General features: G+C 44.7%; 1 protein-coding gene across 1 annotated transcript; it reads left to right on the forward strand.

Moving 5' to 3' along the window:
- Positions 1-716: 716 nt before the first annotated feature.
- Positions 717-5,053, forward strand: bambia (BMP and activin membrane-bound inhibitor homolog a). Its single transcript, XM_080543920.1, has 3 exons — positions 717-1,177; positions 3,172-3,450; positions 4,076-5,053. The coding sequence occupies exons 1-3, from the start codon at positions 1,099-1,101 to the stop codon at positions 4,489-4,491; spliced, it is 774 nt and encodes a 257-aa protein (XP_080400046.1). The 5' UTR covers positions 717-1,098; the 3' UTR covers positions 4,492-5,053.
- The last annotated feature ends 7,283 nt before the right edge of the window (positions 5,054-12,336 follow it).

Below are 12,336 nucleotides of genomic sequence, written 5' to 3' on the forward strand. Positions count from 1 at the left end.
AGAGGGTAATTCAGTGTCAGTGTCTGTCTGTGTCGTCTCAGTGGCGCCATGTGCCTTTTTGGATTGCTAATTTCTCTAACCGTCTGGCCGCTCCGCCCATAACATCCCTTCTCACAGCGGCAATCAAGATCTTTGGGCTGGCGTATAGCCTGGGGAACACGCTCGCATTGGCGTCAACATGACGATCTACAGTGCATGAAGTACAGGTTTTGAAGAATTGAAGAATTTACAGAATTCTGAAGTGCACATACAAGACATAAATCAGCTACTGTATATAAGTCTATCATGATTGTATCATAGGCCTGATCAAATGATTATGTGACAATTATAATCAACGCATCTGGCATGACAATGTGACTGTACACTCAAATGCAACAGTGTTCATCACAACTGTATAACTGTGACATTGAGAATTAACACACCCAAAAAAAAAACTGTCATTGTTACCTGGCAGATGCGTCTGGCAAGAGCGCGTCTATCATTAAGGTGGAACGATAAATTGTGTGACCGCCGCCTGAACCAATGGGAACGTGATGTTCACGGGGGTATGGAAATGAGTCGTGCGATCATCCAATGGGCTTCGAGGGGGGGGCGGAGTCGTGTTACATAGCAGAAGTCTAGGGGGCTCAGATATTTCTCCGACTCCAGATCCCCCTGACCTCAGATCTCAGATGTGTTGATGCGGGACAGAGAGTCAGAGACAGCCTTCATTCACTGTTTTCGTTGCTTTTTGGATTATAAATGTGATGCCCGATCGTCGACGAAGAAGTGTCTGATGCCGAGCTGTTCAAACCAAACAGGCATTACTTTTTCTCCAGTTTATTCTCAAGCCAAGGAATGTACTTTTTCTTTTAGCAGGAAACTCCGTTTTTTCGCATGTAAGCCTAACATCCCCGATTGCTGGGATAAGCTTTTTTTCGGGCTTTTTCGGGTGTTTTTATGAAGTTCTCTTGAAGGATTGTGATCGGGACATCATAGGTTCAGGAATGCTCCAATTCCGTCTTTAGTTTACATGTAACAGTTTTGTACCGAGCGCAGCCCCGCGGGTTTTGCTTACCGGATAAAAAGGACTGTTGTGTTCCAGTCATTTGTCCGTCAATGGATCGCCATCATTCCACTCTCATTTCCATTTGGCTTCAACTGGAACTGTGCGCCATGGCTGTTCTTCTTACTAAAGGTAAACTTTGATCCCTTAAAAAACATGGGGGGCGAACATGTCCTGCTTTCTTCAGATCAGAGGAAAGTGTCCCGAAAGTTGGTGAATATTAGGAGAAGACCTCCTGAAAGGGCCTGATCATTGCGTGCTTCTCAACTTTCAAAATTGTGCAACAAACTAACAATAAAGTCACTTCCTTAAAGTGTTGATCAACAATGACCTGTTACCACTATAGGCCTGATTTCTTAAATGTAGACAATTATATATAGTATTTACATAATCAATAGTAGCCCAGGCTAGTTGGATAATGCTACAGTAGGTGCCATCAGATCATGTTTTGTTGAGTTCCCAAATGCCTCAATAGGCTATTATTATAATAATCTGTAGTTTAGGCTACTATTATTCAATTGTATTTCATGAAGTGGCAAGCACTGTCCATTATAGCAGAAACGCAATGGCCCCAATGCTATAGTGCTCCCAGTAGTAACACAGTTATGTCTATATTATTAAACATGTGGATCCCCTTTAATCCTCTCTAACGCGTTTTAATGTGTTCCCTGTAGGATAGGCATATAGTGCAATTCCATTGTCAATGAAGTTAATATGGCGACATGTCACTCGAGACTATCTTACACATTTTACCAGCGTGCCACAACAAACACACATGGCTTTATTTGTGTGTCTCTTACTTCAAAATGGCAAAATACATTTCCATCAGGAAATCAAAATTGACCTCCAGGCTATAAAAGTAGCCCATCTCAGTACCTTGAAAAGGGCCTTGTTGATGTGATAGGAAACTATTAAACCGTTATTATTTTTTATTCTAGCTATAGAGAGAGAAAAAAACAACAGAATATCCATTTGGATTGAGAAAAGAAACAGTTCACAATTATTTACAGTGTAGCCATAGAACACATTTTCATATATCATATTATTCAATTATCTTGTCACGTAGAGAGACAAACTAAAGTTTCTGATGATAAGGTTGTCAGAGGAAGCTCTTTAGATGAGAACCCAACGCCCCCCATCCCGACGCCCCCCGTCCTGACCACAAGTAAGCTCTGCGTGCAAAGCTGCGAAAGGAGCCCTCTGCGCCGCTCTCTCTCTCTCTCTCTCTCTCTCTCACCCCCCTTTACGAGTTTCCATTTGGGTTGAAAGAAATTGACTTTGGCAAACAAACCCACTAATTATAATCTACACGGTTCCTGTTTTATAATACTGACTAAAGAACCCCTTTTTGCGCGGAAAGGTCTTAAAAAGCTTGTTTACCGTATTTCATTTAACCAAAACAAGGCTTGTTGACTGTATTTTCATTCAACTTAAAAGTGGTAGATTCCTGAAGTATTTCAGGTTACTTGGTCATTTTACTCGTTTTGGACATTGTTGCCAATGTCAATTCAGACCCAAACGGTTTTGAGAGTCATATAAAACACGTGGAGCCATGGTTTCCTAGTCAAGTCTCTAAATAGCGAGTTGACGTCATGATTATAGAAAAGTAGATAGGCCGACGTTTAGGCTATTCAGAGATATAGCTGTGTTCACACCCTTAAAGCTGACATGTTTATAACATTCATGGTAACAGTCTACACTAAGGTTGCATATGTGAACGGTTTATGAAAGGTCTATAAGTTGCTGTGTAGGCCTACATGATGTAATTGTCATTTATTGTATAGTGTTAAGAACCGTGCACCCACATACTGTACAAGCTCATTACAACACATCATCATTGCAACCATAAAGTTGAGTTAAAACTTACAAATAATACTACTTTAAACCTTTGATAATAACCCCTTTAGGAATGTTACCTAACCCTAATGTAAAGTGTTAGACTACCGAACGTAAGTCCATAGATAAAGTAACTTATAAAAGGTGAATTACTTGATTAGTGCCAGATACAAAACATCAACAGTGTTTGATCTTGATTGTGTTGGTTAAGATAAATTAGACCTACAGCACTTCATGCTTCTAAGGCTAACATGTATCATTCTAACTTTCCTCCCTTTTCTGTTTCGCAGGAGAAATAAGGTGTTACTGTGACGCGCCGCACTGCGTTGCCACGGGTTACATGTGCAAGTCAGAACTGAACGCCTGCTTCACCAAGGTCCTTGACCCTCTGAACACAAACTCTCCGCTCACACACGGATGTCTAGATCCCGTCGCCAACGCGGCCGACGTGTGCAGCGCAAAGAACACAGACGTCCTGTCGGCGGGCTCCTCCACGCTAGAGTGTTGTCACGACGACATGTGCAACTACAGAGGCCTGCACGACCTGGCTCACACCAGAGACTCGACAGGTGAGGAGAATGGAAATGTTTACTGGTTCTTGTGTGTCTCTTTGGAGAGCCATGGAACTCAGACACCCACATCACCCCTTTATGGATGAAAGTTGCATGACCTATTATAGAAAACTCTGATTATATGCAGACAATTAATGTTCTGTTCCACTGTAAAATTATTACCTATAATATTATTTGGGGCTGCCCCCGCCCCCCCCGTGCTTAAACTGTATCAACAGGGGTTCATGAAATGGCTTACTGTTAAGGACACGCCAGCCATGCACCCTTTAATAATTCCCACCTCTTTTTAATGGGTTCCAGCACAGCGGCAGAAAGGGGAGGGCGCAGCCAGTTTACCTTAAGCACTTGGACGTAGATCAGATCTTTTTTATTGCATGTGCACCATGTAATTTTCCCACTGAGTAGGAATGTGCCTTGTAGAATATCCCCCTGACAGACTGCATGTAGGGCATAAATACTGGCCCATTGAGTTATGAAAAGGTGCACACAGAGAGGAAGGCAGCTCTCGAGAGTGGGAATCTTGTTATGACCCAGTCCTGAGGTAGTTTATTAGCTGCAATTAATTTCGGGGCCCCCGTGTAGGATAAACGACTCACACCCTTTTGCTCTCTTGTCTCTCTAGACCACGGAAGGTACCAGCCAGAGAACAACCGCAACCTCATCACACGGGTCCAGGAGCTGGCCTCGGCCAAGGAGGTGTGGTTCAGGGCGGCAGTGATCGCGGTGCCCATCGCGGGCGGCCTCATCCTCGTCCTGCTCATCATGCTGGCCCTGCGCATGCTCCGCAGCGAGAACAAGAGGCTGCAGGACCAGAGGCAGCAGATGCTGTCGCGGCTTCACTACAGCTTCCACGGCCACCACACCAAGAAGGGTCACGTGGCCAAGCTGGACCTCGAATGTATGGTGCCGGTCACGGGCCACGAGAACTGCTGCCTCACCTGCGACAAGATGAGGCAGGCCGACCCGGGCAACGACAAGATCTTCTCTCTGGTGCACTGGGGGATGTACAGCGGGCACGGGAAGCTGGAGTTCGTATGACTTTGTTGAAAGACCCCCCTGACACTGCCCAAACAGCCCAGACTGCCTCTATTCGTTGAGTTTCTCTTTTTACTTAAAAAAAACAAAACAATGACAAAAAAAAAAGAACCCTACTTTTTTTTGTCCATTGTACTTGTCTGTTTTTTTCAGCGGAGAAGAAAGAAACTGAACGCAAAGCCTTGAGGTTTTTGCTAAGGAGCACTTTACTTGAAATGAAAGGCAAACCAACGAGGAGCTGTATTTAAAACTTGAGAGGGCTAGGACTCGCTGAGAGAGCTCTGTCGTTGCCCTGGGATCCCGGACTTAACACTGAGCGCTGAAGGATTCCAAAACCTGTCTTATTTGCACATTTGTAAAATATAAAAAAGAAAGAAAATAAGTTTGTTTTGCATAAAAAGAAGCTAAATAGAAGAATTTTACACTGACACCAGGGTACAAAAAATGACTTTTGAGGAGTAAAAAGAGTAATTCAGTGTTGACTGTAGGTGTGCACACTCCTCTGTGTACGTTTCTTGATTCAAGCTTATTGTAAAGATTCTAAATATATATATTTTTGTCTGAAGACCTGTCCTGTGTGTTCTTGTTTTGTTTGGTCATTCTACGTGTCTCTTGTGGTCAGACAAAGACTGGTTATGAGTTTAAGATACACAAATCCATTAAACTGACCTGCTATTTATTTGGGAGTTTGTTCTATCAGTCTCTGCTGGCAGAAGTTAGTTAGTGAGTTAATCCACGTCACTTTTCTCAGCCATTGATAAATGAAATAAAGTAATTAGTGTTTCATTTTACTCCTAGCCTGTCCTGTTGGGGTTACATAATACACTAACTTATATATAACAATATAACTAGCCTAATTAGTAGGAGAACATATTGTCAGAGACACATTCATGTTGTCCGATACTCACTGAACTAAAAAGCAGTACATTTATATGACTGCTGTTCTTATGTTGCAACCTATTAATGCCGAGGTAACAGAAGGTGTGCAGGTTGTGTGATAGAGAAAGAGAGGTGTGAGTGTGTGTCGTTGGTGAGAGGTTGTGAGCGAGAGAGAACCATGATGTTTCAGAGCCAGCCAGGCAGGAGTGTCAGCCATAGCGTGTGTGTGTAGGACCTGACAGTAAAGGCCTTGTTTTAGAGCAGCGCTCCACATCTGACTCAGTCATTCTTGAACCCCCTCCAGAGGTCAGATTTTCAGCTTCAAACAGATTTCTGAATGCTAGCTGGATTTACCCTGGAAGTAAGTAGCTGGATTTACTTTATACTCACTCCTAATGCCAGTAAAGCCCTCCCCATTCCGTTTCTGTGGATGCATTTCAGCAAATACACTAACCCTACTGTGTGTTAGGTACTACAGTATGTTGATGAAGAGGACTCACTCCAGAGTTACATGTACCTCTCTTATGCTACTTAGGGATAGATCCTATACGGTGGGAGCAAGTGAGAGAGTCATGGCTAAAGCCTGTATAATATGACATATGCATGTCTGCTGTTGTTGTTGTGCCGAAAGTCCCATTGCTTCTTTTGATAGTGTGCTCTCAGGTTGAGCTCTCTCATCTATCTGTCATGTAGAACCTCTGCTTGGTGAATGACTATATAATCATCTATATAAGCTTCCTTGACAATCTGGCTGTATTACAGAAAGATAGCCCTGCATGTATGATATACATAGACAATAACCTTGCACCGTGGTGTTCAACTACAACGGTACAGTCTGGTTTCATTGGAGTTTTGGGGCGACAATACACAACTGCTGAAGCTGTTTGGCTGCAATGTCAGAATAAATATTTCCTTGCACTCTAGCTATACTTTATTGTTAGGCACACCCACGCCTTTATTGTAGTTGATGTTGCCATGACGTTCCAAAAATAAAACGACCATGAAACATATTTAGGTAATAAGGTTCAAAAGTTCATATGAAACATAGTTCCTTTCCGGAGTTGTTCCACAACAGAGACAGACAGTAAGTAAGTAGTTTAGTTGAGGTCCACCTGCAGAGGTTATGTCAGTATTAAAGCTGACCCTTGTTTCTGTCCATTAGGACGTCAGGAAAACACTATTACCACCTAACCACTTAACAGCAGCTTGCATTAGCAGAGCTCAGCCCACGCACTTAGCCTCCCCCAGGACTATTACCCTTGTAATAATAACAAGACCCTCTGGTTTGGACAACTAATGTGCGCCGTGTTTTCTTTTTCGCGGTTCTGCTCCATCAGGTCACCTGCTGATACCAGACGGGGGATGTCTGAAGAGGCCCTCGCAGACGCCCCCCCCCCCCCCCCACACACACACACCCCCCACCTCCCAACACTCAGGGAACTAGAAGGATGCCTCTTCATGCCACATTCAGACCCAACTGTCACAGTAGCTCACAATAAAAGAGCCATTACCAGTGATTAGCTAGCATTGTATTGACATGCAAATTTAATGAGGTAGCCGACTAGCCTCCTTCAAAAAGCTTGTTTTGAAGCTTGTTTTGTTTTTGAAGTGACTTCAAACTGCTCTTTCTCATTTTGATTGTTGTAGATTTCTCGCTCGTCTTTCAGAATGAACCCCCTATCCACAGCAAAGCATTGCAGTGAGGTGGAGATAGACCGTTTTTATTGGTAGGTGACTTTTTGGAAGCTCATAGTGAGGAAGTTAACAACCATGATTGAAATCAGAGAGGTGTTGTGTTTTTTTTTTCTCCTTGCTGACGATAAAACTCGTGCAGCGGTGATGTGTAGGCTCTCATACACTATGCTGTGCCCCTGTGAAACAATATATGAAGTGTAAACACACATGGGACCTGTTAACACCTGCACATAGTAATGGATGCACACCTCCCTGGGCTATAACAGGAATTTAAAATAAATGTGTATGTTATACTTGTTTTTCCTCTTCTCCGGGCGTAACAGAGTTGTCAGGATCACTGTGTTTATAGATGTCCTCCCATTCGGTGGAAATGATAGGTTCTCCTTCTTATTCACTCCCAGTAGCCAACTCCTATGTAGGTGCGTTAATCACTAGGCACATACTAACACACACCCACAGACACTCTTTCAGGATATTTCTAATATTATGTTGTTGTTTTTTTTACTTACTTTAGATCCTCTGGTCTTCCTCAAAAAACATCTCAACAATTCCTGAAGGTTATTTACTAGTTTCCTACTAAAACAAACGGAAACATTCTTAAAAACAAACACAATCAATTATTTCAGAAAACAAGATATTTACGAGTCGAAGATAAGAGATAACCTAGTGGTGTTCCCATATTGCATAGACGTGTCATTATCCCACATGACAGACATCCGTTTAAACAAGACATGGTCTAAATATTTAGCCCATCCAAGATAATTAATTTCCTTAGAGTGGATAAAACCAATGTCCTCATTTACCTTCGCCATGTAAACATTTATCCTTGCAACATTTAGATATAAATCTGCCCCCCAAAAGAAAAATAATAATGTTGGGAATGTTTATGGGACAAGACTTGACTCTTCAGGCTTAATGTCACTGTCTGTAAATAGTACGTTTTGTTATGTTTCAAAAAGAGAGATTTTTAGTGCATTCCAGCATGTTTAAGCAAACAAAACCGTCGAAATGAAAGACCACTAAAGAAAAGTCAAGGACGATAATTAAACGAAATTAAGGATAACGAAATCCCCCCAATCCCGATTAGATCTTCTAACCCTAACATTAGATAGATGTTACATTCTATGTTACATATTCTATTTTCTTATAAGTCTCATCCAGTATCCTGCTGTTGTACTCTATGAGTCTGTGTGAGGCTGAGAGGCCTGAGATACAGGGTGAGGAAGAGCCTCCAAGTGTCAGGTCCCTGTGGGATGAGATGTTGAGCCTAGGTATTAGCTTACACCCAGAGAGCCCTCCAAGGATCCAGTCTAGGCCCCTGTGATGAGCTGTCCCCATCAGGGCTGAGCTCATCACAGGTCCCCTTGCAGTCCCGACAGGTCTGGTTCTACAACCCAGGAGACACCTCAGCTTCACGCATGTGACACCCATCATCTTTTGCAGCTAAGGGCACTTATGGGCCCCCTCTCTGTCAGTGGAGGGTTCCCCCTGAAGACAGATGGTAGAACAATGTCCACCCTCCAGAGAGGCTGACATGTCTGACCCTCGGAGTCCCCTACTCCCTCTAACCACTCATCCACTCACAGCTGACATAGATAGGCTCATACATACGCCATACAAAGATGGAACTCTCGGTTTTCTTTGTTGTGGTCAAAGCCCTTATAGGGTCTGAAGTTATACAAGTAACATAGGCCCCTCTCATGTTTACTTGTAGGGAACAATTACATGATGGGAATGCATACTGTGCTGGTTTAGTGTATGTGGCACAAAAACATTTCATAACACAAAAGGTCAAGGGTCGAGCTTCCACCTTCAAACCACCTCAACCTGCCGCTAATGGAATCCCAAACTCCGGTTTTATCCAAACTTAACAGTGTGGAGGAGGAGGACAGACTTAAGTACATTATCACGGTTACCAACCGTGAACACATTTAATGAACACGGACGAGAAAAAGAGGCGAACTCGAAAGCATAAAATCAGCAACAAGAAAAAGAAGGAAAAAAAAGGAGAGAAGAGGGAAAATGTAAAGGTTGCGTGCATGCTAAGGACTAATAATGGATTTCACAAAGCACCTTGGCAGCGGTCCAGTTTTCTGTGAACAACGACGCACACCTTGAGTTGGCAGCCGTAGCCCCCGGGTCGCTGCGGTGGTTCTAATGTGTGTGCATTGTGAGCCCAGATCCCTGAGATTACACTGCTGAAAGGGGAGATGCCTGTGTCTCTCTGACACTATCCCCCGCCTGCGAAGCCTTTACAGGGAGATCTAATCCCAAAGTAACAGATCAAACTGTTTACATCAGGGATGAATAGAGACGCTGCGGCCTCTCGTCCGATTGTCACCTTTTTAGACCGCATGGTATCTGGGTCACCGAGCCACTAAGGGAGATTTGATTGCTTGTGGATTGGCATCCAGAGAGAATGTGTCTGTAGGCCTCGTATGTTGTGTTTTATTCTCCTTCCTTTTACTAGTGACTCTTCAGTGGGTGGGCATTGTCGAGTGACACCCTATAACGTGCTACGGAAAAATGTGGCTAGTGTAGTTTCACAGAGAGTCCTACAACCGACAGCGAAGGAGTCCATACGTGATAAAAACTAAACGGTGCGATAAAACCCTCCTGACAAAATGAATTTATCTATTTGTTTATGCTTGAGAACTCACTTACTGACATAGCTACCACATGTTGACTGCTGCTTCAGGGGATGTGAAATATGACGTTCAGGCAACTATGTTCCAAAACACTGGGGTAATGCCGGGTAATTATTCTCCGCGAGTGCTTTACGACAGTTCCTGGGGAACGTTAAACTGCAGGGTTTGTTTGGGGAAAGTGTCCTATTAACCATCTCAAATAGGGACAGACATGTAAATAGGCAATGTGGTGATGGAAGCTTTCATACGAATTTTAATACAGTGCTAGACATGGAAAATAACTCTTGGCACTCCAGATGATTCTTGTTCTATACATAAACATACGTTGATTCCGACCTCTATCACTCTTTATCTGAGGACAGGCCGTGTCTCTTTGGGTAACGGCTGGATCCTGATTGTCCAGTGATCCAGCACATTGAGGTCCTTAACCTGTCCCCTACCCCCTAACCCCCCCCCCCCCCCCCCCGCCCCCGCTCCCCCTCTCCCAGGCAGACACCTTAGGGTCAATGCCCCCCCCCCCCCCCTCGCCCCATCCCCCCCGTGCCCTTTCCCTGGATCCTCTGGTCAGTCTCCCCATGGTAAGTGCTTATGCACCAGGACCATTTACCACTCCAGTCCAGAGCTCTGAGTGAATTTGTTGTAAACATGATTCACGGCGTCCCAGGACCCTCTCAGGCAGGGCTCTCTCTGGGGCTAGTGGCTGTTTGGAAACTCTAGAGTGCAGGAGTAAACACGGCCCTTAGCCGTGCCACGCCGTCTCCCGGTGCATCCGGTGAGGCTGCCGCCCAGGCCGGGATCGGGTCATTGAGGGGGTTGAGGGCCGTGTTGAGGGTTTTTTGGGAAAGGGTTGTGTCTCTTTTTTCCAAGGTGTGGTGAGGTTTTGTGTGTTTTTTTCCCCAGCAGGGTCAGGTGTGGTGAGCGGTTAGCGTAGTAGCGTATCTCATCTCCGCCATCTTTGTTTGAAGCCCATCGTCGTCTCGACAGAGCGTTGTGACCACCTTGCCTTCACTTCCTGGTTGGTGTGCTTGAAGCCAGCGACCCTGACAGGCTTTTAGAGGCTTATTTCCTGTAGACTGGTTAGGGTATATGGACAAGGTGTATGTCTGACCACTGGGGGACTAAAGACTTTATATCCGATTCGCTTTAACTCCACACGGCTGTTTTCAGATATCCTCCTCCAACTTTTGGAAAACACATCTCTTATGGAAAACAACCCTGTCCCCCCTCCTGCACAGATAGGATATGGCTCTTGAGACGAGGGAGGAAGTTCACTTCCAAGCATAAATATGTTGAAATGTCCAACAACCCTCTGGGGTCACTAAGAACAGGGCAGGGAAAACAAACAGGGCGCCCGATGCAGAGGGACGAGGACGTCACCCCACCCACAGAAATCTCAAACTCCATTAATTAGAGTGTGTATGTGTGTGTGTGTGTGTGTGTGTGCGTGTGGTTGTTGTTGGGGTGGGGGGAATGGGGGGAGACAGGAGTTAGCTACAGTCATTTCAGATGACCACTCTATGCCTTGTTTGACTGTGAATATAGAATAGGAAAGGGAGGCAAAGAGATGGAGAACAACAGAGAGAGAGAAAGAGAGAGAGAGAGAGAGAGAGAAAGAGAGAGGTAGAGAGAGAGAAAGAGAGAGATCGAGAGAGAGAGAGAAAGAGAGAGAGAGAGAAAGAGAGAGAGAGAGAAAGAGAGAGAGAGAAAGAGAGAGAGAGAGAGAGAGAGAGAGAGAAAGAGAGAGAGAGAGAGAGAGAGAGAGAGAGAGAGAGAGAGAGAGAGAGAGAGAGAGAGAGAGAAAGAGAGAGATGTAGGGCCCAGCTCTAGGCCCAGCTCTGCTATTCATCATTGGGGGGAAAGACTGTTTACTGCTGGGGTCAAGGTCCCAGGCTCATGTCTACGGGTGCTCTCACAAGAGCCATTGTTGTTAAACTCACCCAGTGCATGCAAGGGCACATCTAAGATCATATCTCACAGGCTCCTGTTCCCCTCTGGGCTGTAGAAGTCAATTTGGGACAAAAAAATATATCAAAAGCTCATTGGGTTTTCAGTATTTGAGGACCTTTGAGGAGTTTATAATGATTTATATATACTTTTTTTTATATATAAAAGGCTATTTTACATGTTCTTTGTTGTTTTGTGAATATGTGAATGTTATGTGCCTTGACTAACACTTTTTTGAAAGAATACATTAGCCACTAGAATATCCCCCCCAAAATGTATAACTAAGTGAAGAGAACGTTAATTTCTCCCTCTCTGTGTGGGAGGTTATGCCGCCGCCATCTTAACTTTTTTAACATGTCTTTTTTTCTTCTTTTTAAAAAAAGAAAAAGAAAAAGATCTTTGTGATAATCCTCTGCCTTCCCCCTCTCCTTTGATTCCCCCTGTGGAGCGTACAGGGAAACGCTTTTACAGCAGCCCCACCTCCCCTCTCCCCTCTGCCCCTCTCCCCTCTCCCCTCTCCCCTCTCCCCTCTCCCCTCTCCCCTCTCCCCTCTCCCCTCTCCCCCCTCCCCTCTCCCCTCTCCCCTCTCGCCTCTCCCCTCTCCCCTCTCCCCTCTCCCCCCTCCCCTCTCCCCTCTCGCCTCTCCCCTCCCCTCCCCTCTCCTCTCCTCTCTGCTCCCTGC

The sequence above is a fragment of the Nansenia antarctica genome (assembly GCF_963989245.1).
Source record: "Nansenia antarctica genome assembly, chromosome: 13".
In the NCBI taxonomy this organism is placed as follows: Eukaryota; Metazoa; Chordata; class Actinopteri; order Argentiniformes; family Microstomatidae; genus Nansenia; species Nansenia antarctica.

Bases quoted from the DNA above. Each gene is read 5' to 3' on its own strand.
- bambia (XM_080543920.1), top strand. From the start codon at position 1,099: ATGGATCGCCATCATTCCACTCTCATTTCCATTTGGCTTCAACTGGAA. The intron at 1,178-3,171 runs GTAAACTTTGAT...TCTGTTTCGCAG, and splicing joins GGCTGTTCTTCTTACTAAAG to GAGAAATAAGGTGTTACTGT. The intron at 3,451-4,075 runs GTGAGGAGAATG...TTGTCTCTCTAG, and splicing joins TCACACCAGAGACTCGACAG to ACCACGGAAGGTACCAGCCA.